Source organism: Panthera leo, chromosome A3 (assembly GCF_018350215.1).
Source record: "Panthera leo isolate Ple1 chromosome A3, P.leo_Ple1_pat1.1, whole genome shotgun sequence".
NCBI lineage: Eukaryota > Metazoa > Chordata > Mammalia > Carnivora > Felidae > Panthera > Panthera leo.
Window position 1 is genome coordinate 55,022,155 of NC_056681.1, and position 25,382 is coordinate 55,047,536.

A 25,382-nucleotide genomic window follows, 5' to 3' on the forward strand; every position below is an offset into this window, starting at 1 on the left:
CAATTGCCAGTTCTTGCTTTGCTCTTTTATTCTAGTGATGTCTTCTGCTTTTTGGGTGTGTAGAAGCCTTTGTTCTTGGCCTCTGGTTTCTGCCCTTTTCATTTCGAGAACATTCATGTCAGGGCCTCTGCGCTGCATACTTCCCAGGTCGGGCGATACCCAGCCATAAGCGGGAAATGCAGTCACCCGGATTTAATGCCAAGATGAGGCTGGACCACGTCTTGCTGTCCACGTTCCCACGAGAGTGTGCTGTTCAGAACACGGTTACTTGACGGGAAGTTTCACAGCATCTCAGGCTCGCTGTATGCTGGTCCCTCCGGGGGGTTACATTGGCCAAGTGCCTGGCTGAGTGGCGTGCCAGCACCTGTGCCCTTGGGTTCTTTTCAGCTGGCTGGCTCTCAACACACCGAAAAGTCAGGATAGTGCTAACTGAATTTCCTCCTCCAAAGCTAAGTCCTCATTCCAGATTCTTCATGCTTCCTAGAGCTCTGCACCTCGGGTTTCTCTCCAGCATTTTTTAATGCTGGCTGAATACTTGGGCGATGTAGCTGGTGGGCCAGTTCAGACTGTAATTATGTCCTCTCTGTTACTGTAAAACACTGGAAACGCCAAACCCTGTGCCTTCGGTCCCAAGTTCGTCTACCTCTGGGACAGTAGCAGACGGCTCTTACTGATCGGTTCCGCCTTCTAACTCTGAGTTTTCTCGGTGGAGTTTTCCGTGTCTCCACTGAACTCCTGACTTCTTACCTGCTTTGGAAAGAGCTGAGATCAAAGGGGCCTCACCAGCCTCAGGAGCAGCCAGCCCTTGGTTGCGCTCGGCAGAGACGTTTTCTGGTTTCTGTCCTGTCCTCCTGTATTCTGCTGTGGCTTTGGATGTGCTCAGTGCACCAATTTGTTCCCCTTCAGGAAGCATGCTGCTATCGCCCGAGAAAGCGCTGAAACCCCAGTCTCCCCTCTCCCAGAAGTCTGTGACCTTGAGTTCGTGAAGTGCAAACATCGCCTCCTACCCGCATCCTAATCTCTGTTTCATTTTAGACTCCACGTGGTCGTGTTAATCCCGAGGCCAACAGCCGCATGGTGGCCCTTGACTCACCTTCTGTCTTGTTCCCACTGAGTCAGATGCCAGGTTCCCTGATTCAGCTCTGGAAGTCACTTCCCCTCCGTTTTGCCCCAGTGCTGGGCTGACCGAGACCTCCTTCCTGGTGGTGGGCAGCCTCCTGGCCTCCCCTGGGTCCGGCTCCTTGCACACAGCCCCCGTCCCCACTCCTGCCAGGTTGGCCTTCCGAAGCACCTGTGACGTGTGACAAACACGTTTTGTTACTTACCGCTTTATTGTTCAGCCTGACTACAGCCCGCACGTCCCATTCCAACCCCGACTTGACTTTCCGACAGGGTTCACCCTGTTCTGGCGACACATGCCCTCCCCCACTGCTGCCCCCTGTCCCGGTCACCTTCCTGGTGCAGGCTGCTGTTTGATCGGTGGGCTCTGTCTACACTTGAACTCTGTCAGCACTCAGAAAGCTTTTTACACCTTTCTGTGCCCTGGTCTTTATCTCCTGTGTGGTAATTTTTATTTTACGAATTTCCCTGTACCCCTTCACCACTTGTGAATCCTTGAAACGCTGGTCTATCACTTGGTAGCTATCTCTGTGCTCCATGTAGTAAGAGTTCACTGAATTGAAATCGCTACTTTGTGTTTGCCCTTTTTTTATATCCACAGTTAATAGGTGAGCTTTCTTCTCTGTGCGTGATGCGCTCAGCCAGAGCCACGTATTCTTTTAATGTGTTATATACTCAATTTTATGCTGTTACTAAAAACACTGCAGTGACCATCTTGGTACTTACTAATTGGCGCTAGATTTAAGAGTAGAATCAATTAAAGTGTAAGTGTATACTCAGGGGCTCCTGGGTGGCTCAGTCGGTTGAGTGTCCGACTTCAGCTCAGGTCATGATCTCACAGTTCACAAGTTCGGGCCCCACATCGGGCTCTGTGTGGACAGCTCAGAGCCTGGAGCCTGTTTCGGATTCTGTGTCTCCCTCTCTCTCTGCCCCTCCCCCACTTGAGCTCTGTCTCTCTCTGTCTCTCAAAAATAAAGAAAAATAATTAAAAAAATTTTTTCAATAAAACAAAGTGTAAGTGTATATTCAGTTTTGGTAGATAATGCCAAATTATTCTCCACAGTGTGTTTTCCTTATAGCAATACTGGTGTTATCAGTCTGTAACCTTTAGCCAATCTGATGGATAAAAGTTGTTTTTTGACTGCTTTTTTTTTTTTTCATTTAAATTTGTGCCCCTGGTTATTAATGAATATGAAAATCTCTTTGTGAATTTACCAGCCATTTGCATTTTTTGTCTTTTGTGAATTACTAATTTATAGCCTCTCTTTCTGTGTTTAGTCTTTTTCTTTTTTTTTTTAAATGTTTATTTTATTTATTTTTGAGAGAGAGAGAAAGAGAGAGAGAGTGAGAGTGTGAGGGGGAGTGGAAGAGATACAGAGAGGGAGAAAGAGAATCCCAAGCAGGCTCCATGCTGTTCGTGCAGAGCCTGATGTGGGGCTCGAACTCACAAACCGTGAGACTATGACCTGAGCTGAAACCAAGAGTCGCACACTCAACCGACTGAGCCACCCAGGCGCCCTGAGTTAGTCTTTTTCAAAATGATCTTTGGAGACTTTGAAGGGTCAAAGGGAAATATGTAAGGTCAGAATGGTTTACCTTAGGCAGTTGTAACTCCTTCGTGGGACACATAACACACACACACACACACACATACACACACACAGTAGGCTTAGTGTATTATCCTCTTTTTAAAAAAATAATTTTTTAATATTTCTTTTTTGAGAGAGAGAGTGCAGGTGGGGCAGAGGCAAAGAGAGGGGGACAGAGGATCCAAAGCAGGCCCTCCACTGAGAGCAGCGAGCCCAGTATGGGGCTTAAACCCATGAACTGCAAGAGCCTGACCTGAGCCAAAGTTGGACACTCAACCCACTGAGCTACCCAGGCACCCCAGTGTTCTATCCTCTTGTCAGAGTTTCGGTTCTTGCTACCACTTGCCCAGAGCCCGTAAGTAGCATGTTAAGCAGGGCCCAGCAGTGTTCAGAGCAGTGTCGTTCTTCATGGAGGGCCTCAGCGTGTGTCCGTTGAGAGCAGGGCACATACACCCCTGTGGGTCCTGTGTGATACCCATTTTCAGCAACCGCCTAATTTAGAGGAACAGAGCTATGTCTGTACTTGGTTGGCTGCAGTATGTTTCAGTCTTTGTAACTACAGAAAATTTAGGTGAGTTGACGATTTCATGGGTTTAGGAATTTTGCTCATATGGTATAGTTGAGATATTTCCCCTTGTCCTTAATCTTAAAGCTGTCTCCAGATCTCTTCCTGTGTCTCCCCTGCCCTCTCTCCATCCTGTCTAGTAGAAACCATTTGTCGTTTGCAGTAGCAGCTGACGATTTGCAGGCACCAGCATGCTATTTTAAAGGTGTTTTATGTCAACTCGTTTGAAAACCAAGTTAAAATGAATTGACTTTCCTTCATGAATCTATTAATTTTGGTAAACCCAGTATCTGTGGACTGTATATGTGTAGCTCATTTAGAAATGGCTAGTTTGGTGCTTTATGTACAAGACAGATAAGCAGTCATTTGACGTGGAACTTACAAACACTTAACAGCAGTCTGTCTCGAAGTGCAAATCTGGTTCTCTCCCTGCATTGTAGAGTATGTGTGTCCAGTAGTAGCCTTCAGCTCTGAGCAGGGCCAGCTCCTTATGGGACACCTTGTGGAGTGCCTGGCACATAGTAGGAGCTCAATAAATATCTGAGTGACAGTGTTCAGTATTCATTTGACAAGGAAGAGCTGTAACTTAGAGATGCAAGCCAGTTGGAAGACTGGATATGAGAGAGAGCTTGCGAAGCTGCTTAAATTGTTTGGAGGTAACTTTTTCCCCACAGGTGACGACATGTGCTTTATATACCTTCGTGTGGGTATATGTAAACTTTTTTCAAGTTCATCTTTTAAAATTGTATTTTAAAGAGAGAGAAAGAGAGCTTAAGCAGGGGAGAGGGACAGAGGGGGGGAGAGAGAGAGAGAGAGAGAGAGAGAGAGAGAGAGAGAGAGAGAATCTCAAGCAGGCTCCACGCTCAGCACAGAGCCCAACACAGGGCTCAGTCCCACCACCCTGGGATCATGACCTGAGCCGAAATCAAGAGTCAGGTGCTCAACTGACTGAGCCACCCAGGCGCCCCTAAGTTCATTTTAAGTTAGAAGTAAATACAAGGTAGACATTCAGGGGGAGGTGGTTTTCTACACAAAAATGAAGCCATGTAGGGGTTTTCACACCTGCAGCGTAGGGCATCATCCTTCCTCTCCTGAAATATAACGAAGGAGGGGGTGGTGTGCGTTCTGCCTCCAGACACATCTACGGACAGAAAAAAATGACGTACTTATTTGGAGGCCCAACTGACCCTTCCTATTTTTATAGGCATGTTTGCCACGGTTGCCGGTATATCTCAGCGAGCCCCCGTGCACTGGTCGGAGAACGTGATTGGGGCAGCCATCTGCTTCCCGTATGTCATAGCGCTGGATAACGAATTCATCACGGTGCACAGCATGTTGGACCAGCAGCAAAAGCAGACCCTGCCCTTTAAGGAGGGCCACATTCTCCAGGATTTTGAAGGTACCACTTTACACAGAAATCATAATGGAATTTCGTTATCAACCCTCTTGTGACATTTCTACAGTAAACGTTATTAAGGGTCCATCGGAGCCGGGCCTCATAGTAAGTTTGGAAGACGCACGGGTGACGGTGGTGCAGTCTCTGTGCCCCAGGGGCCCCGAGGTTAAAGGGAGGCGGATATCTGAACAAATAGCTGCGGCAGTTTAAGAGCTTGATAAACACAAAGCAAGGCCAATTGGGAGAGCAGAGGAGGAATTGTTTCCTGGAAATAATCAGGGAGGGCTTTCTGGAGGAGATGGTATTTGAGCCAAACCTCTGAAGATGAGTAGGAGTCAGCCGAGCAGATTTGGTGTGAAAGAACCTTCAGGTAGAGAGAAAGGTGCCTGCTGAGAGGGAGCCCTGGGCTTCAGGACATGCAGGCAATTCCGTGTCATTGGAGTACATCACGCATGAGGAGGCCTGGCATGACACCAGGCTGGGGCAGACCCGGGCAGTCGGGAGGGACCTCCCCTCGTGTGCAGCCGTGAGCTGGGTGAGGGATTTATTTTACTTTTCCTAAATTTTATTATGAACATTTTTTTTTTTAATTTTTTTTTAACGTTTTATTTATTTTTGAGACAGGGAGAGACAGAGCATGAACAGGGGAGGGTCAGAGAGAGGGAGACACAGAATCCGAAACAGGCTCCAGGCTCTGAGCTGTCAGCACAGAGCCCGACACGGGGCTCGAACCCACGGACCACGAGATCATGACCTGAGCCGAAGTCGGCTGCTTAACCGACTGAGCCACCCAGGCGCCCCTATTATGAACATTTTCAAATGTACTGAAAAGTTGAAAGAAAAACAAAGTGAGGCACCATGTACCATTGACCTAGACTCAACACTTGTAAACATTTTGCTGAGCTACTTAAAAACAAGTAAAAGACATCATGCCATTTAATCCGAAATATTTCAGTGTGCAATCTCCTAAGAATTAAGGTATTTCCCCATGTAACCACAAAGCCCTTTTCTCACCTTAGAAAGTGAGCCATGTTCAGATTTCCCCAGTTGTCCTATGAATGCCTTATATGATATTTTCTTCAAACCAGGAACTGATCTAGATTTATATGTTACACGTGCCACTTAAGGATGTTAGGTCACCAAACATCGCCCTTCCTGTTCTGGATGCTGGGGATATAAACTTACTAAGACTCTCGGCCTCCACATTAAGCATGGCATATCCAGTCGGGGGCCCTGACACATGCATCAGGAGTGCGTGTTTCGTAACAATATCACGGTGCCGTGTACATTGAGTGGCAGAGGTGGGCACGGGGTCACAGGCACATAGAGGCTGCCGACATAACCCACCGTAGGTGCAACCAAGGGGAGACTCCTTGGGAAAGGGGACCCCAGTGCAGAGAAGGGACAGCATCTCCTCTGAGTATGAGAAACGTTACTTCGGCCGTGATATAGAAGGTAAATAACCTGGACAAGAGAGCAGAGCGGAAAGACTTAGGAAGATGTGACAGTAATCCAGGCAAGGAAAGATGAGGCCTTCAGGCAGTGGGGCCAGAATGGAACAGTGGGTTCCCGGGAGAGAAAAGCGGAGGATCAGAGAAGGGTTGGCTGATACCCAGTCATCCTTCAGACAGGAAGAGAAGATCGTTCTGTTGCTTGCTGCGGACAGGTGATGGTTTGCTTCAAGAGCATCTCCAGACGGGAGCGGAACTCAAGGCTTCGGAGCTGGAGCGCAACTTGCTTTGCAGCTCTAGCTTTGTGGACTGTCTGCACCGGGTTTCCCAAGTAAAACGAGGGCGATGGGTGATGGGGTTGGCCACAGGTCAAGTGAACTCATGGGGCTGCAAGGAAGTGATTGAGGTCACGCCAAGACCTGGGCATATTAGGGTGGGAGGTGAGTATGAAGTACGGTTCAGAATGTTGTGTCGTATAATTTTAGTTTCCTATAAACTATCATGGAAAGAAAAGAATTCTTAAAAAACATTTTAGGGGAAGTATATCATAATCTTCACTGATCATTTGCCATAATTGATCTGTACAGCTTCTTTGGGCTTTATGTTATGTATCTACTCAACTGATTTTAAATTTACCCACACTTTTGAATAAACGGCAAAAAAGCCTGTCTCGTACTTTGGAAATGTGGTATTAGTGTCCCCCCCCCCCACTTTTTCTGACCATTGGCAGTATGTGAGGAAGAAAAGAGAAGCACTGTAATTGATAATTTCTGAAGGGATTCTGTGTTGAGAGAACTGTGATGAAATCAGTCATCAGATCCGTAACGATCCTATTGGGAAGAGCGTGTGTTCTTTCTCTTTCCAACACTGTTGATTTTTTTCCCAGGAAGAGTGATTGTCGCCACAAGTAAAGGAGTTTACATCTTGGTTCCGTTGCCCCTGGAAAAGCAAATACAGGATCTTCTAGCAAGCCGTAGAGTGGAAGAGGCTTTGGTTTTAGCCAAAGGAGCCCGGAGGAACATTCCAAAAGAAAAATTTCAGGTTTGTAATTAGCTGGTTACAAGAAAGCATGCCTCCAAGTCACCGGTTAAGAAACACTCAGATTTCATTAACGTACGTCGGCCTTCCCGATGCACCACAAGATTGCTTTCATGTCTGTTAGTTTACTTCCTCAGCCCGTTCACATCATACAGATATGGAGGCAAGTTGCAGTCGGACAGCTGGACCAAGGTCTCACTGCAAACAGAGGCCGAGTAATTCCTGTGTCTGACGTATATAACACGTTGTGTTTCTAGTCAACTTTTTTCTTCTGTGGGCCTTCAGAGAGGGGTCGGGGGATAGTTCTCATAAAGGGTAACGACGTCAGCTTCGTTTGTCTCCTAATTTAGAATTTGTGTTTGTTGGGATGGGGTTCAATTTTAAAAGTTTAGATTTATCTAAACTATAGGAAAAGCTTTGTGAGCCATGCTCATAAACTACCTAAGACTGCAGAAATCCATCTGGTTAATTTCCATAGAAGGACACTTTTAATGCCCTTGAGGCACCAACTTTAATGTGGTTGGTATGATAAATAAAACCAATCCAAGAATCATAAGGTATTCTTACATCCAGTGGAATCAGGTTCCCTAAAAATTGCTTCTCGGTCAGTCGTTAGTTAGTTCACATTACTCTACATATTTGAAAATAATGAAACATAGTAGGGTGTGTGTATGCTTCATTGAATATGGAAACTGATCATGAAAAGTTCTCATGACTTAATCATGATCCCTTGATGGTTACCCAGCAGTCAGATTTCCACATGACTAAGTGATTGTTGTGGAGTGAAGTAATGCCTTCTGGCCTCAATTGCTTTATGCTGTCAAATGAAAGAAGACCAGACGTGTAATTTATGGTTATGGGTATGAAAGAGAGCTTTTTTTTTTTTTTTTTTTGAGTATAGTGGACATATAATGCTATGTTACTTTTAGGTGTACAACATAGGGATTCAGCTTCTCTAAATGTTATGCTGTGCTCACCAAAGTGAAGAGGCTGTCTTTTCTATGTTGAAAGATTGATGAGCCTTCCCTCTTTATTCCCGACTTTTTAAATTTTCAGTCCAAGTTAGTTAACATATATAGAATTTAGTGATTCATCGCTTACATATAACACCCAGTGCTCATCCCAACAGGTGCCCTCCTTAAATGCCCATCACCCATTGAGGCCATCCATCAGCCCTCTCAGTTTGTTCTCTTGTATTTAAGAGTCTCTTATGGTTTGTCTCCTTCTCTGTTTTTATCTTTTCCTTCCCTTCCCTTCCCATATGTTCATCTGTTTTGTTTCTTACAATCCACATATGAGTGGAATCATATATTTGTCTCTCTCTGACTGACTTATTTCGCTTAGGATAATACATTCTAGTTTCATCCACTTTGTTGTAAATGGCAAGATTTCATTGTTTTTGATCACCGGGTAATATTCCATAGTATACATATACTAAATTCTTTATCCGTTCCTCAGTTGATGGACATTTGGGCTCTTCCCGTAATTTGATGATTGTTGATAACACTCCTTTGGATAAATACCTACTCGTGCAATTACTGGGTTGTAGGGTAGTTCTCTTTTTAATTTTTTGAGGAACTTCCATACTGTTTTCCAGAGTGGCTGCACCAGTTTGCATTCCAACCAACAGTGCCAAAGGGCTCCCCTTTTGGGGCACGTGGGTGGCTCAGCCGGTTAAGTGTCTGGCTCTTGATCTCGGCTCAGGTCATGATCTCACAGTTTGTGTGTTTGAGCCCCACATTGGGCTCTGTGCTGACAGTGTGGAGCCTGCCTGGGATTCTCTCTCTCCCTCTCTCTCTCTGCCCCTCCTCCACTCTCTCTATCTCAAAATGAAAAAATAAATAAACAGCTTCATAGTTTACTAAAAAAAGGGGAGGCTCCCCTTTCTACACACCCTCGCCAATATCTGTTGTTTCCTGAGTTGTTCATTTTAGCCATTCTGACAGGTGGGAGGTGGTATCTCATTGTGGTTTTGATTAGTATTTCCCTGATGATGAATGACGTTGAGCCTCTTTTCATGTGTCTATTGGCCATGTGCATGTCTTCTTTGGAAAAGTGTCTGTTCATGTCTTCTGCCCATTTCTTCACTGGATTATTTGGTTTTTTGGGGGTTGAGTGTGATCAGTTCTTAATATCTTCTCCCATTCCGTCAATTGCCTTTTGATTTTGTTGATGGTTTCCTTCCCTGTGTTCCTGATTTTTGAAAGTGAGACCAATCTCCTAGTGTTCAGCAGGGGGCAGCAGAGGCAAAAAGAAGAGAGCTCTTCAGTTCAGGACTGGTGCTGTGCTGAGTATACTTGCCTCTGCAGCCTGTGCATCAGCTCCTGGTGGGGTGGCCGGGCTAAGAAGGGTCAGGATCAGACCTCCAAGACTCTGAGGCCTGCCCCTGCCCTGCTTGCTCTCGGCCCCGTGAGCTGTCCCAGTGGACGTGTTGGGTGTCTAGGTGGGCCACACATCGGGGTGCCCCCTCTTTGCATACACACATGTGCACACGTTAAGTGTGCAGCATTTTCTTATGGGAAGGTGCAGTGTTCTTTGATCTTTTCTCCCTCGCCTCTCCTTTCACCAAGTAGCGATGTCCAGTCGATATTTGGCTCATATTAGTCATCGTCTTGCTCAGGTGTCATCCGAGTGTCATCTTAGTTTCTCATTTGGAGTTGCTTCCTTTCTAACATGCTCCCTGCCGTCTCCTGGTTGCTGCAACCTTATATATCCAGACCTGGAAATACACCTTCAGAATATCTCGAATTCACCCCATATTCCCAGTGTCTGTTGCTACTGCTGACAATGCAGACCCTTCTCCTATTTTGTATGAATTATTTTAACTGCCTCCTTTGTGTGTGTGTGTGTGTGTGTGTGTGTGTGTGTGTGTCTGTGTGTGTGTTTGGTCCATACTCCATGCCACTGTGGGAATGATCTTTTTGAAATACAGACTCCTTTGCCCAGAGTGCTCCAGTGGGCACCTCATCCACACTTTTTTTTCCTTCCCCTTTTAAAGAGAGCACATGCGTGAGTAGGGGGCGGTGGGCAGAGAGACAGAGGGAGAGAGAATCCCAAGCAGGCTTCACATTCAGTGCAGAGCCCTACGTGGGGCTTGATCTCACGAGCCTGGGATCATGACCTGAGCTGAAACTAAGAGTCAGACACTCAACCGACTGAGCCACTCAGGTGCCCCTCATCCGCACCCTTGAAGCGCCCGTGGTCTGGCCCGACCCACTTCCATGAACCCGCATTCTGCCTGAAAGGGTAGAGGGGGCAAGGGAGCCAACAGTTCTTGAGCCCTTCAGCATGCAAACACTCAGCAAGGCATTTCAAAACATTTTTAATTCTCGAAACGATTCAGAAGTAATCCACACCACTGTCCGAAGACGGGAGGCAGGACAGCTGAGATGGTTTCGTGTGTGACACCTATCTGGTCGCATCAGCGCTGGCCCCCTAAAACAGTGCTTCACCCTGTGTGCTTTCACACACCTCCGCTTTCTCCTTTGCCTGACTTAGTATTTATGCTCGTGTCCATTACTGGGGTGCACGTCCATACTCGACAGTAAGATTCTCTCTCCATCTCTGCCCCTCCCCTGCTCGCTCTCTCTCTCTCTCCCTCTCTCTAATTTAAAAAAATAAATAAAAAATAGCATGTCAGTTTTGTGTCACTGACTTCTGAACTAGGGAGGGATTTATCAAGAAGTTTAACTCTGGGACCGGGATTAAAAGAAGAATGCTTCTAGAGATCCCGAAGGGCAAGAGTTTAGATCTTTAAGAAAGTCAGGTTTAGGGGCGCCTGGGTGGCTCAGTTGGTTAAATGTCCAACTTTGGCTCAGGTCATGATCTTGTGGTTGGTGGTTCGAGTCCCGTGTCCGGCTCTGTGCAGACAGCTCAGAGCCTGCGGTGAGCTTTGGATCCTTGTGTCCCCTCGCTCTCTGCCCCTCCCCTACTCGTGCTCTGTCTCTCAAAAATAAACATTAAAAAAATTAAAAAGAAAAAAGAAAGCCATGTTTAAATTATAGTAAAGTTTAAGACGTCATAAAGCGGCAGTAAGGAGACCTTATATTATAGACGAAGGCTTGTGCCAGAAAGTTCTCTTGATTTGTGTTGTGTGCTATGGATAGTATTCATAATTAAGGTTGAACTCCTGATACCTGTGGTTTTGTTTTTTTGTTTTTTTCTATTTCACGTGAAACTCTTCGAGTATGTCTCTTTAAGAGACAAAATGTCCCCTTTGAAATGTAAACACTGCACGGTCTGCAGAACTCCCTGAAGTCATAACGAAGTCCTTTATGGAACGATGTCCCATCGACATTGACATTTCCCCAGTTGTCCCATAAGTGCTTATGTCCCACCATTATTTCTGTCCCTGGGGGTCCCCCCCACCCCCGCCAGGCTGTGTGGTCAGGTGACTGTGCCTGAGCCACCTGGGAGGGTCCTGTCCTCCAATTGCCACCACATCTTTCATATATGTTTCCAGGGCCCTTTGTTCCATTTGCCTTTTGTTTCCTAGGGATTGCTTTTGGAAATTTAATTTTGTCTCAGAATTATGTAAAATATTTACCTAATTCAGAAGTCAGATCAACCGAAGTCCATTTAAAGGAAGCTACATTCTTCCCTGTCTTTTGGTGTGAAACTTGCAAGTTTTGTTCTAACGGTGACTGTAATAGTATTTACTTTATAAAAGCCTTTTTGCTTTTCTCTTTTTCTTGCTGGGGGGAGCTCCTGCTGTCTGCTGGTTGCCCACTTTGAGCAGCTTTTGGAAATAGCTGGTAACCTCTTAGCACCTTGCCCTTCTCTCCCCCAGCACCTGTGTTCAGGTAGCATCCCTCTGTTCCCAGCGGGTCAGCGAGCGTATTGCACTTCGGTTTCATCTCCCCATTTCCCCTTCATGTTCGATGGTCGTATTTTCTCTACTGTCTCTTTCAAAGCCTACAGCCGTCTACTGTCTCCCGTATCTTTATCTGTCTTCGTTGAGGGGAGGTATGTACCAATCGCTCACCAACACATTTCATGCTGCTGATTCTCCAGTCTTCTGGTGTTTTGAAGCGATCGATCCTCCGGGAGATATCTCAGGATAAGCACATGAGAACACCGTCCCAGAGACTCTGCATGTTGGTTAACAGTTCACCTGCAGCCTTTATGCTTGCAGGCCAGCGAGGCTGGATAGAAAACGTTTGACTCACACTATCTTTCAATGAGGAACTGAAATGAACTCCACCATTACTTTTCGGCATAAAGCATCGGCGAATATTGGGTGACAGTCTGAATTCCTTTCCCTTCTGGGACTTGGTCCTTTGCCTCGAATGCCCAGAGGAGTCTTTCCTTGTCTTTAAAGCTCAGTTTCTCATCGTTAGCACTTACTGGCACATTGGAGCTGGCCATGGCCCCTTCCACTGCCATCCGCAGATGGCCTGCCAGGCTTTCGGGTGGTTCCTGATAGTGGCTTGGGGACTCTGGCTTCTGTGGCCCCACAGCCTCTTTTCCTCTCTGCTTCTCCCCACAGATTCTAACACCACCCAGTTCCTGTAGTTGGGTGGTGACTTCTCCCCAGCGGCTCGCGCTTTTGGGTTTGTGGGTATGCTGTGTGCCACTCCGTGCTGTTATAAATGTTGTCAGCGAGTTTCTGGTTTTGCTATCCCAGCTGTTTTTGTGTGTTTGTTTTTAACTCATGGTAAAATACACGTTAACATAGAAATTACCATCCTAACCAGTTTTAAGTTTACAGGTCAGTGGCCTTAGGTACGTTGGGCAGCCGTCACCACCAGGCATCTCCAGAACGTCTTCTCCTCTTACAGAACTGAAACTCTGTCCTCATTAAGCACTAACTCCCCCTCCCGCTCCCCGCGGCAACTCAATGCTTTCTGTGTCTATGATTGTGGCCATCCCACGCCCCTCGTATAAGTGGAGTCATGCAGGACTTGTCCTTTTGTGCCTGGGCTTACTTAGCGTGGTGTCCTCAAGGCTCTTCCATGGCATAGTGCCTACATGTCAGAATTTCCTTCCCCTTTGAGGCTGAGTCATACGTTCCATTGTATATATGTACCGCAGTTTGCTTATCCATCATCCACTGGTGGACACGTGGCTTGCCTCCACCTTTTGGCTGTTGTGAGCTGCTATGAAGTAATTGTTCTGTTTTTATGCAGAGGCTGCAAGGTTAAAAGGACAGCCTTGCCACTCTCTTCCCAGATACCTTGGTTCTGGAACATTCTAAAGTAATTTTTTGAAATTTAATAAATTTACATGCATGCACATCCACTCATAAACATGTTCTGCATGGCAAAGCCTACTATACATGAATGAAAAACATGAATTTTTGCAGTATTTGCAGTTTGAAGCACAGAAGGTAGGCTCGTTTCTCTAAAATGTCAGGACCTCCTTCAACATATAAATAAGAAAAACATGAATAGCCCAATGGAAAAATGATATGAACGGATATTTCCTAGAAAATGAAATCACCTGTCTTACAAATGTATGAAAAGATGTGTTGTCTCACTCATACGGAGATGTGCAAATTAAAAGTTCACTAATGCATTTTTCACTCAGATTGTTAAAGACCAGAGGGTTTGATGAGCCCTCATTGAGGGTGTGCGGAATTGGGCCCTCGTATGTATCACTTCTGAGAATGTGAACAGAAGTGGCCTCTGCAGGAGGGCACTTTGATGGTATCTGTCCAAGTTACATGGTACCATTCTCCTAGAGGGGTATTCCATGGATCTAATCACAAAAACGCAAAATAACCAGTGTAGAAGACTTCGTTCTCACATTGTTTGTTCAAAACAAAACAAAACAAAAAAAACAACCAACCAGATGCTGCCGGTGGAGGAGTTATTGGGTCGTGCGGGCTGTTGGGGTGCCACAGAGCCAGAAACGAGAACCAGGCACTTTGTGTGTCGAGGCAGAAGGATGTCTAAAGACAGTGCAGACAGGTAGCACTACTAAATTGGGGGAAAGGGTTTGCTCATAAATACCTAACACGTTTCTGTGTAGCTGCCCGAGAAATCGATAGCATCAATGACCTCTGGGGAGCTGCTGGGTGGGGGCTGCAGTAGGAAGGAGACTCTCCAGAAAGCCCCTTCGAATGTTTTCAAATTTGAGCCATATGACTGTATCACATACATTGTAAATCCTAAAATATACAGCAGAAAAAAAATACATGCATGTGTTTAAAGAAAGAAAAAATCGACGAGCACGTCGGCTTTTGGCCCCAGAACGTCATTTTCCTTCCTAAAGAGCCTTATGTTACTATTTCTTAGTGTATCCTTCGCGAGAGTTTGGACCTGTGCTTTGGGTAGATTTCGTAATGCATGATGAGTTCCTCAGGCCTCCCGCCCCCCTGGCCCCGCCCCCTGACCCCGCCCTCACTGCCCCGCCCCCCTGGCCCCGCCATCCCCACCTTTGGAACTGACCACTTTTCCTGCTCTGCATGCATATCCATTGCACAGCTGCCTTCTGGACCAGCGTTTCCAGTTTGCATTTTCTCCAGACCCTTGCTCTGGGACAGCGATGGGTGTGGGGTGGAAGAGGTTCTGTTTTACAAGTTCACATTAATTGGGTTTCTTCCTTCCTTCCTTCCTTCCTTCCTTCCTTCCTTCCTACCTTCCTTCCTTCCTTCCTTCCTTCCTTCCTTCCTTCCTTCCTTTTCCCTTTCTTATACCTACACCTGACCAAGCCAGCCAGGTATTTAATGGTGTTTCTTAATTGGAGGATTTCTCAGAGCTTTTACTATACTAATATCTATTGTGATCCCCAAGTAGGCATATATCATATAGTTTTATTATTGTCTTTCTGTGAATTCCCAAAAAGGGATATATGTAAAGTATGTTATTTTATACATTATGTATTTGTATTATATATGCAGGTGTGGGCATGCATGTGTGTATATATATGGCATGTAAGTCCTTTTTAGGTATATATTTTACATACCAACATTTACTACACACACACACACCACACATATATATGTATACACACACACACATCTGTTTCCAAGCTTAATCAGGATGGATTGCCTTTTTTTTAATGTTTATTTATTTTGAGAGAGACAGACACAGAGTGTGAGTGGGGGAATGCAGAGAGAGAGGGAGATACAGAATTCGAAGCAGGCATCAGGCTCTGAGCTGTCAGCACAGAGCCCGACGAGCTCATGAGTGTGAGATCATGACCTGAGCTGAAGTCAGATGCTCAACTGATTGAGCCACCCAGGCACCCTTGGATTGCCTTTTGATTAAGGAGAGAATGTCCTGGAAGCTTAGGCAGGCTACTGTTTCACCTAATATATTTTGAGAAAGGTGTTTCTATTTAGGCAATAATTAAGTAAGAAGAGTTTTAAGATAAGTTGAAAAAGCCAGAAACCTAGCACTGAAGTATGTATTACAGGAAAAGGTATGAATACAGTTAAAAATATAACATTCATACCAATTTTTGTTTAAGTGTTGGCTGTACTCATGTTACAGGAATGATACGTATATACCATATATCCCAAGTCCTCTTGGTCTTAACAGAGCATTGTAACCTAATTAGCGGGTAGTCTCATGTCAAGAGTAGGCTGTCCTCCACATTTGTATCTTGTTGTAATGGCTGCACCTGGCAGTCCCCAACAGATCTGCGGTCATTTTCAGTAGGAAGGGGCTGTGCCCATTGGCCGTGCTCTCCTGGAGATAAGCCCACTGGCAAAGCCAAAGTGCTGAGCACTTGAGGTGGGAGGGGGAGCCAAGCCTGACCCTAGAAGTGGGCTTTTCTGCCCTTGAACAAGCCTCTTTCTGAATTGAATAGAATCTTCTGTTTCACAAAATTTCTAGTTACCCAAAGCACGAAAGTTAGAAATCTCAATTCAGAAATGTCATAGTCAAAACATAGGTTTTGACCTCAGTTTCAGAGTACATGTGACCTCCTATACCTGGCTGGTTGTGGCGGGTGGGGGGGGGGGGGTGGGCGCGGGAGGAGAGCTTCTTTTCTGCACAGAGCCCGTGTTGAATGGCACTGCTTAGAGATATGTTTTGCTAATGTACTTTCTTGGCCTGGGACTTCTGGCAGCTGCCTTACTCCAGGGGACAAATTAGTAAGTTAAACAGCTGAAAATCCCACTGTTGAGTTAGCTGTGATGTTGGGGAGATAAACAGACTTTCATCCTCCTGGTCTGTCCCCTGGTGGCCAGCCAAGCCCCAGGTCTGTAGTTCAGCATCACCTGAGCAGAGTGCCAGGGACCTGTCAGTCACAGCAGGCAGTCTGGAAAGGAGACAGTCGCTTTCAGAGCACCCGGAACTGGCTGTGCTTCCTCGTGCTTCTGTCCTGTGCTCCATCCACAGCTCCACATCTACGTGCTTGTGTTTGGGATGATGGGACCTCTTTGCATGCCTGTTCTTTAGTCCACCTATGGCATTTGCGGACTAGACTACAGAGAATAACCCCAGATTCTTGGAGATTGGGAGTGTTCACAAAAGTGGTTTTCATCCCTCTCTAGGAAGGGAAAGAGTAGATCGCTGGCCTTTGAGTCCTGCAACCACGGGGAGTCCATTGTCTTTTGGCTGATTTCTCATCAGCAGGCCAGGGTGTGATCGAGAATTCTTCTGCTGCAGTTGATGGGTCCTTTTTATCCTTTCTGCTAAGTGGATGGTCTTTATTACCTCTGCTTCCAGAGGAGTTGGCATCCCTATGCAACAGGACCTTGACCCACTCCTGTCCGCCGCTTATTGTTGGGGGGGGCATGAATAGGCCAGTTTTTAGGCCACACATGGCTGGTGTCAGGGAAGAAAAACAAAGGCAGGTGGTAAGAAGATGAAAAAGCAGCCTACCTCTTCTGACTTCTCTAAAGGAACTTCTGTGGGAAGAGGGAGGAAATGTTACACTTTTGAAAACTCTTCGAAACTATAACGAAAGCCCCTTGAAAAGCTGCTGTGAGGGCACAGGAGTGACAGCGTCCAGGTGCTGACCATCTGCAGCTCCTCGCTTCTTCAGGGGGTAACAGCACTAACTGCCTGCCGTGTACCTGGGCGACTCCATGAGTGGAAAGAATTGGGCTCTAGCATCAGAAAGATCTGCTCTTTTAAAATCCCGGCTCAGCCGCTTACGACTTCACTAACTTTGGGCTGAGATCTTAACATCTCTGAACAAAGCGTCCCTCCCTCAGGGTTCACGAGTATGGTGGACAGAGCCCTTCAGATCCAGAAGCACTTCCTGAATGGCAGGTGTTGGGGCATGGGGCTGCAAAAATGAATCATGTATATGCCGTGCCTCCAAGGAATTCGTGGCTTCTGTAACAGCACCGTGGTAGGAAGGGGGAGGCATTGAACTCACAGGGTCTGAGACACAATTGGAGTCTTTGTTCATGAGGAGGTGACGGCCCGGCTGTGGGATGGCACCAGTAAGAAAAGAGCAGAGAGCTATGTCCAAAGTACTTGAAACAGAGGATGCTTCAAATCCCAACCCTGACCAAGTTGGACAGAGACGTGGAAGGGGTGGAACTAAAACACACAGGCCAGCTCCCTTTAGCGTGCTTTGCTGTTGCCAGATGTTCCAAGAACAAAGGAGTTCAGTGGTCAAGGAAATCTGGGTAGTACTGGATTATAAAAAATCACCCGGCACCTTGATGGCTGGAATTGTCAGGCTGTAGTGTGTGACTGTGGGGTCCTACAGCTCCAGGAAAGGGAATGTGCGGTGTTTCCGCAGCTTAGTAGGAAAACTGGTTCATTTATCCATTTATTGATTGGCATTGGCCCTGTGCCCTGGGGATACTCAGAAGTGAAGTGTCAGCTCTAGAACAATGGAAGCCGGGTGAGCCGCTCCCAGACTGCCAGAGACACTGGAGCTCTTGATTACCCTCCTGAGCAACCAGAAGGAGAAGCGATCACGGCAGCCCCGTGAGCTAAGGAGGAGGAGAACAGAAGATAAAAGAACACATTTGGGAAGGAAATGGGATTTACAGAAAAGATCCATGGGGAAGGTGAAGGAAGAATGGTCAAATAGAGAACAATTTTACTTCAGGAACAAAGGGGTGATTCTCTCTCTCTCTCTCTCTCTCTCTCTCTCTCTCTCTCACACACACACACACACACACACACACACAAATATTTTCATCTATGTTGAAAACAATTTAATATATGCCATGTTTTCTCTTTACCTTATAACTTCCAGTTTCTGTGTAATAATGAGCATCTAGCTCATCTAGCTTGGGTTATGATTAGAAAGGTAGTTTCTCCCCACCGCGTTGGTTTCAAGGTACGTCTAAGAGATTAAACCTGTCTTTCCTTGCAGGTAATGTACAGAAGGATTCTGCAGCAGGCGGGGTTCATACAGTTCGCACAACTTCAGTTTCTGGAAGCTAAAGAGCTCTTCAGGTAATTTGAGGTGTTGGTAGCAAGCCCTCCTGTGTGTCCCTCTGTGGTCAAAACATTCACCTAGACTGTGTGGCCGTGATGGGAGATGTCGCCGCGCTTAGCTTGTCCCTCATGGGGAAGTGGTGAGGCTTCTTGACAGTAGCAGCCATCACCAACACTCGTTCCTCGCCCCCACCCCTTAGCCTCAGTTTACTTGCCCTGTGTCCTGAGGAGGGCAGAGGCTGACGAGGGTGTGCCCCTAACAATCCCACGAAGAGAGGAGAAGGGAATCCCGAAGAGTGAATTTAATAACGTGAAGAATTCGTAGGAAAATACTGTTGCCCACTTTTCCTTTCCTTTGGAGATTGCACAGGAAATCAGGGAGCTTAGGAAAAGAGCGGGTGCTTCTGGGAAGACTCATGAAAACTCCTTCCAAAGACTTCACAAGGAGAATGTTCATAAGAACAACTTGGGACATACGTTTCAAAATGTCTAACTAGAATAGATTCTGTGTAGTCTGGAATCATCTAAAAGATAAAATGTGTGCTAAGCACCAGAAGAGATCCTTCACATCCAAATAACAACCAGAGCAGGGCACCGCTGTTTTGTCAGGCATCAGACCCGCCACAGCTCCGACCTCCTCCTCTGGCACATGCTTGGTTGTAGGAGCAGGTATCTGAGTAAAGAAGGAACCACTCAGCGAATCACGATGCCCAATGTAGCTTACACTTCGTAAATTCTGTGTGCTGTTACCATCGGTTCCTGGCAGGATCAGTCATTTCGGGGCTTAGATTCTTTGTCCCTTTGGACCTGGGCGCTTTTCCGTCCTGCCTGCTTTGTCCCTGCAGTGTGGAAAACCTCATTTGGGTCACGGGTACATCTTTCTTCTTGGGTTAATTTGCAAAAGTGGGCGAATGGTCACAATATATTCATAGAAGAGTTCGTGGATTTTGTAATAGACTCGTGTAGGGCCTGTCAGTCATTAATAGAAGGTTCCTGTCTTTCATGCTTCAGCCTCTTACTGGTTTACATTGACTGCTGCTCAGTTTTTGTCAAAAGTGTGGCCGAGGGGTGCCTGGTGGCTCAGTCAGTTAAGTGTCCGACTTCGGCTCAGGTCATGATCTCACAGTTCGGTTCGTAGGCTCAAGCCCCACGTCGGGCTCTGTGCTCACAGCTCAGAGCCTGCATATGCTTCAGATTCTGTCTCCCTCTCTCTCTGCCCCTCCGCCTGCCCCTGCTCGCTCTCTCTCTCTCTCTCAAAAATTAATAAACTTAAAAAAGACAAAAGTGTGGCCGAAGGAATTGACGCTTGAGGAAGACACTTCCAAGACAGACGTGACTCCACTTTCCCTTCCTGTGTCCATGACAGATGTTGCTAATAACGTGAATTTTTTTTTCTCATTGGTGTGGGACATGTCCTCAGACTTCCTTCTCAGTTCAGTGCTAGAAGCCCCAACTGCCAGCCAATCATGGTCGGCACGCTGGGGGTCCGTACGCTCTGTGTCTGTTTCTCTAGATGTTACACAGCCTGTCCTTGTGTCCAGTCAGGCCAGCACTTGGCTCAAGCCCCAGAGCCAGAGCGGCAGGGTAAGACTGCACCCGGCTTTTGCGGCCTGCCCATACAAGTCTGGAAACTGGCTGTGTGCCCATTGGGCAGTGCAGGTGCGGCTCCATGGTGTGGGTGGAGGTGCTCTGGGGGACAGTGGAGAGCACGGGCTTGGATCGGGATTTGGCCGGATCTCAAATGGTGAGAAGCTTCCCAAATGGAGTCATGCAGTCATGACCTTTTGAGCTGGATAATTTGTTATGGGCGCGCTCTCGTGCATTGGAGGAGCCCTGGCCTCTACCCACTGCGTGCCAATAGCACCCTCCAGTGGTGACCAAAAGTATCTCCAGACATTGCTAACTTCCCCAGGGAGCAAAACTGCTTCCCTGGAGGACCGTTGCTTTAGGCAGAGGGAACACACAGGAAAGGCTGAGAGGCATGAAGTGTGTAAACTGGAGAGGTGATGAGGTGGCGTTGAAGCCTCGGAACATGAGAGGGACAGTGGAAGCCAAAGCTGTAAGGTCATCGGGAGCAGCTAGGAAGGGCCCTGAATGCCGAGCTCAGAGGTCTGACGTTCATCCTGGGGAGGCCCAGAACCGCAGGAAGTGGGGAGAGGGCAGGAGTGGAAGAAAGGAGGGCCAGAGGCCGGAAGTTGGGGAGGAGGAGACTCAGCTTGAAGGAAGGCGGACGCAGGGAACATCGCAGAAAGTGTAGACCCCGGGCCCTACCTGAGGTTCCCATTCATGTCTGGCGGCCCTGCATCTGTTTCTGCAAGAGGGGCCCCACAGGTAGGGCTGCTTCTGGGCCAAGGTTGAGCCCCGCAGCTCGGTAATGCCACCGCTGTCTTGTTGTGGACAAGATGAGCAGGCGCGGTGGGGACAGGGTCAGTGGTGAAGCTGAGGTGGGATGTCACCAGATGGGCTCCCTGGCCTTCCGAGGGTGGGACACCACACTGGCCATTTCAGCCGCAGCCTCATCTTATGCTCTGAGAGGCCGTCGAGAGTCACCACGGATGCGGCCTCACAAATGCTCTCGCGGCTCCTGTTAGAAGATCTCTGAAGGGGATGTTGTAAGTCATGTTCTTGCGAAGTCCCTTCTTTGTGGATGGTGCAGCACACCTGGTTATAGTTTGTGCCAGGAGAAACGTCGGACTGTACCTCGCCTTTGACCGGACAGTGACATGTTCCCTTCACGTTCCTTTCTTGGCCTCGGTTTTCAGGGAGTCCCGCGCTCCCTTGGTGTTGGGACCGCCTCGGGTGTCTTGATGTTGCATGCCGGCACTGGAGGGGGGCGTGTGTGTCTCTCGCCGTGGTCCCCTCTCTGCTGTCGGAATCGCGTGGTGGCACTCCCCTCGGCAGTGCTCTGCTGGGCTCGCACATCCGGACGCTCGCTCTGACGTGCTCCCCCACACATCCAGCTCCCCGTTAACGTGTGCGGGCGTGCACGCCCCCCCCCCCTCCCCGTGTTGTTTTGTGTGCCTATGTGTACTCTCTCTCTCTTTTTGCTTCATTTAGTTTGACACTGTAATTGCAGAAGCGGCCAGCTTGACGTCCGGGAGCTGATCTCTCTCTACCCCTTCCTGTTGCCCACCTCTTCCTCATTCACACGGTCCCACCCTCCTCTCCACGAGTATGCAGACCTGAACCAGCTGACCCAGGGGGACCAGGAGAAGATGGCCAAGTGTAAGCGCTTCCTCATGAGCTACCTGAACGAAGTCCGCAGCACAGAGGTCGCAAATGGCTACAAAGAGGACATCGACACGGCCTTGCTCAAGCTGTACGCGGAGGCCGACCACGACAGTCTGCTGGACCTCCTGGTCACCGAGAACTCCTGTCTTCTGACAGACAGCGCTGCCTGGCTCGAGAAGCACAAGAAGTGAGTGTTCCCTCCCCACACGCGGCCAGGGGGCCGCACGCTGGCCTTTCCGCCACCACAGGGAGGCTGTTGGGAAGCGGAGACTCATCACGGGACCGCTGTGACACCGTGGTGACAGCCCAGTGCCCCTCAGGGTAGATCCCCCCGGCACAGTCTGCAGACCAACTGGAAGGGTCTTGGAAGGCATTAGGTCTCATACCAGTTCTTTAATGATGCTGACCCCGGCCAGTCAGAGGCCCAGTTAGAAAAGGAAGTGATTCTTAGCCTTCATATCCATAGCGTTCCACATAGAACTCACCCACGCAGGACGCCACGTGTGTGTTGGTAAAATCAGCAGCACACTTGAGTCATTGATGACCGGATTGCACAGATAGATAGACACCCGCATAAATAAAAAGGGGGACTTGGTCTTGTTGGTAAAAGTTTATGGCTTAAAACTCTGCTTTTATTATGAGCACGAGATGGTAGGCAGCCGCCCCTTGCCGTACGCACAAGGGCGGTTAATTGTAGTGACTGATGTGGGAAGAAGGGCCCGTGTCGTCTTCATTCTGGGCAGGTGCGGGAGGGCTTTCTTCAAAAGTGTTGGATGATCCCTAGAGTCCTGCAAGCAGTAAGATGCTTTATCTGTGGTTTCTGTTGTGTATTCGAAGTAGCAGAAGTACTGACGAAATCCCACGGAAACCGCAGGGGTTATAGTGCTGGATCCCGTTCAAATGCCAGAGACAACTCGGGGCTTGTGATCGGCCTCAGCGTGGGTGTTCGCTCCTCCTGGCACTTTCCCTCAGTTTCCCAAACACGCTATGGGAGGGCGTTATTTTGTTTCAGAACCAGAAAATAACACTGATGCCTCATGGTGGTGACTTGGAATGGTAGGGAGCAGACAGGGTAACTGCCTGAGAGGCTAAGGAAAAGAGGAGGGCACCAGCGAATAGTTCGTTTTCTTACGAGTTTGCTCTCGGAGGGAAGAAATCCAACATCCCCCTGTGTTCGCTTCTCCCAGTCCCCAGCTGGGGAGGGGGATGACCGGGAGCAGGACACCCCAGTGGAACTCGGGAGGCTGGAACAGTTCACCACCCGGGCAGTGTCAGTGCCGTCGCTAGTCTTTTCCACTCGCGAGGGAGAAAATGGGTGGTGGAGACAGGAGGCCATGGAGGCCCTAAGTCATGAAACCTGAATTGAAGCGCAGGGCCTAGAACCCTGGGTGCCCTCTCCCAGGGCTCACCGCCCCTCCCTGCTGTCCTCTGCGGTGGCTGGGTGCTCTTGGCCCGTATTGCTGTCGTTCGTATTCAAACTCCTTACCCCTTCTTTCCGTAATACCTCAGACGGCACACTTTCCGACCACTCTTTTAATACCTTGTGATGGTTGACGGTGATTATCTGAAAAGATACAGAATCGTATTAACATTTGAGGAAATTGTGAAGCCATTCCAAACACGATTTTCCATAGCATAATTATTGTTTTATTTTTCAGCTTATGCTAGACTTGAATACGATCCTTTTTTGGAAGTTGAGGGGGCATACGTTTGCACACCCGAAGTAAATAAACAGAAATGAGGATCTTTTTGTCCTTGGAAATTTGTTGTTGAACTCAATACGAATACGAGGGACCGGGGCGAGGGGCGGGGGGCGGGGGGCGCGGGGAGGCTGTCGCTGGGTGGGCGCCACCCGCAGCCGCTGGCGGAAGAGGGTGCACTTAACGCGGTGTCTCCTTTCAGGTATTTTGCACTTGGACTGCTCTATCATTATAATCACCAAGACGCTGCGGCAGTGCAGGTTAGTGCAAAAGCGTTCCAGCATTACTTAAAAGCCTCTGTCATTTAGCTCCGTGTTACCTGGGGAGGAGATTCCCAAGTTGGCGGAGGCTATTTTGCCCAGTCTACACCCCTTTTTACAGAATAAGAACAACAACTGTTTTAGAAAGTGACCTCCTTGACAAATGTCAGCCAAGGGCTTTCTTTTCCTTGTCTTTACGTCTCTTTCAAGGATATTTTCAAGACTGAGTTTTGAAAATTTAAGAACTAAAAATACAACTTCTTACTGAGCCACAAGGCGTGGGGCACCACTGCCTTATTGGAAAACTAAGCCTGCGAATATCAGCTTATTTATAACCTCCGCCGTTAATGACACTAACCGTTGCCAGTGGGGAGAGTAAATCATTATCCCCATGTCACCTGTGACAGAACTAAAGCTGATCAAGGCCAGTCACTGGCCCAGGGTCACAGCCTTGCTCCGTGGTAGAACAGGGATTTGAACCACGATTCCAGGTGGCCCTGGCAGGGATACTGCACCTGAGATAAAAAGGCATCAATCCCTAGTCTCCTCTGTCTCGTCTCGCCTCTCACGCCTTGTGACAGACGTCATCTCACACTGTCAGGAGACCTTCTCCCCTTCTGTCACTTGGTATGCACTGGTATCGTTCTTTTTCTGTTGTTTTGAGAGTGGCCGAGAACATTGGCAGTAGTCCCCAGGCTAACGTCAGCCCTATGACTTTGGCAAAGCTACACATGCAATCACTGTCATTAACCTGATGGCAGATGAGGTTAAAAAAAAAAAAAAAAAAAGGTTTCTGTCAACACACCCAATGGCCAAGGTAGATTTGGGCGTCAAGAATAACATTTTTATATTGTAAAACACATGGCTATAAGAATTATAGCTTGATGGCAGTCTAATAATAACAGCGGGGCTATAGAGTGGGGTTTGCAAAATCCAAGTGATACGAAATAAATCTTTGTATATGGCAGAACTCTACTGTGAAGAAAATGACATGTTTCCGTGTATGTGTGATTAGGTTATTTGGTTTGAGGAATACAGTGTGGAAGAAACTGGGACCATAAGAAAGGTTCATATGCTAATATCAGAAGTACAGTCTACACCAGCAGCCCTGCTTCTTGGGCCTCTTGCGGGTGGTGTGGTCCTGAAGTATGGCGCACTCGGCAGGTGGGTGAGGTACAGGCGATACGGTACAGGCTGAGGGGCCTCCGTCATCTCTTCCACTCCCTTGTGATGCAGCCTCATCCCGGGTTTCCGAAAGTAAGCTTTGGTTTACACAGCGGGGAAGTTTCTAGATGAAATAGCAAGGGACTTTTATTATTAGCAGCTGTCATGAGCCCCTGTGCACAAGACAGAGCACTAGGGGACAGAATCACCAGTATTTTTGAAAGCACAGTGTCTGACCCTCCTGGTCCACAAAGGACGTCAAAGTCCAGGATCCCTGTGGTGGGGAAGGTGGAAACAGCCCCGCCGATGGAGGCAGGTAGGTTTCGTCTGCATCAAGATGCTGTCAGTGATCGTTTTATCTCATGAAGAAACATTTTTAATACATCTACGTCTTTCCACCTATTGTGTTTACTATTCGTATTACTATGATCTCATTAGAAAGGAAAGAAAAAGAATTTGGTGCTTTATTTTCTTGATGTCCTGGACACCGTTTTCTATATTGCTTTATTCCTCTGAAAAGCTTAAAATTCGTTTAGGCCTTCAAAGTTTAAAATTTGTCCTACTACTTT

General features: G+C 47.6%; 1 protein-coding gene across 10 annotated transcripts in view; it reads left to right on the forward strand.

Annotated features, from left to right (window-relative positions):
* TGFBRAP1 (transforming growth factor beta receptor associated protein 1) overlaps nucleotides 1–25,382 on the forward strand; it is a 69,475-nt gene that overhangs the window by 32,996 nt on the left and 11,097 nt on the right. For all 10 annotated transcript variants that reach the window (XM_042931864.1, XM_042931866.1, XM_042931865.1 and 7 more), the window contains 5 exons: nucleotides 4,478–4,672; nucleotides 7,007–7,161; nucleotides 18,394–18,476; nucleotides 21,535–21,876; nucleotides 23,592–23,649. In XM_042931864.1, coding sequence (XP_042787798.1) covers nucleotides 4,478–4,672; nucleotides 7,007–7,161; nucleotides 18,394–18,476; nucleotides 21,535–21,876; nucleotides 23,592–23,649 — 833 coding nt within the window. The remainder of the gene's footprint in view (nucleotides 1–4,477; nucleotides 4,673–7,006; nucleotides 7,162–18,393; nucleotides 18,477–21,534; nucleotides 21,877–23,591; nucleotides 23,650–25,382) is intronic.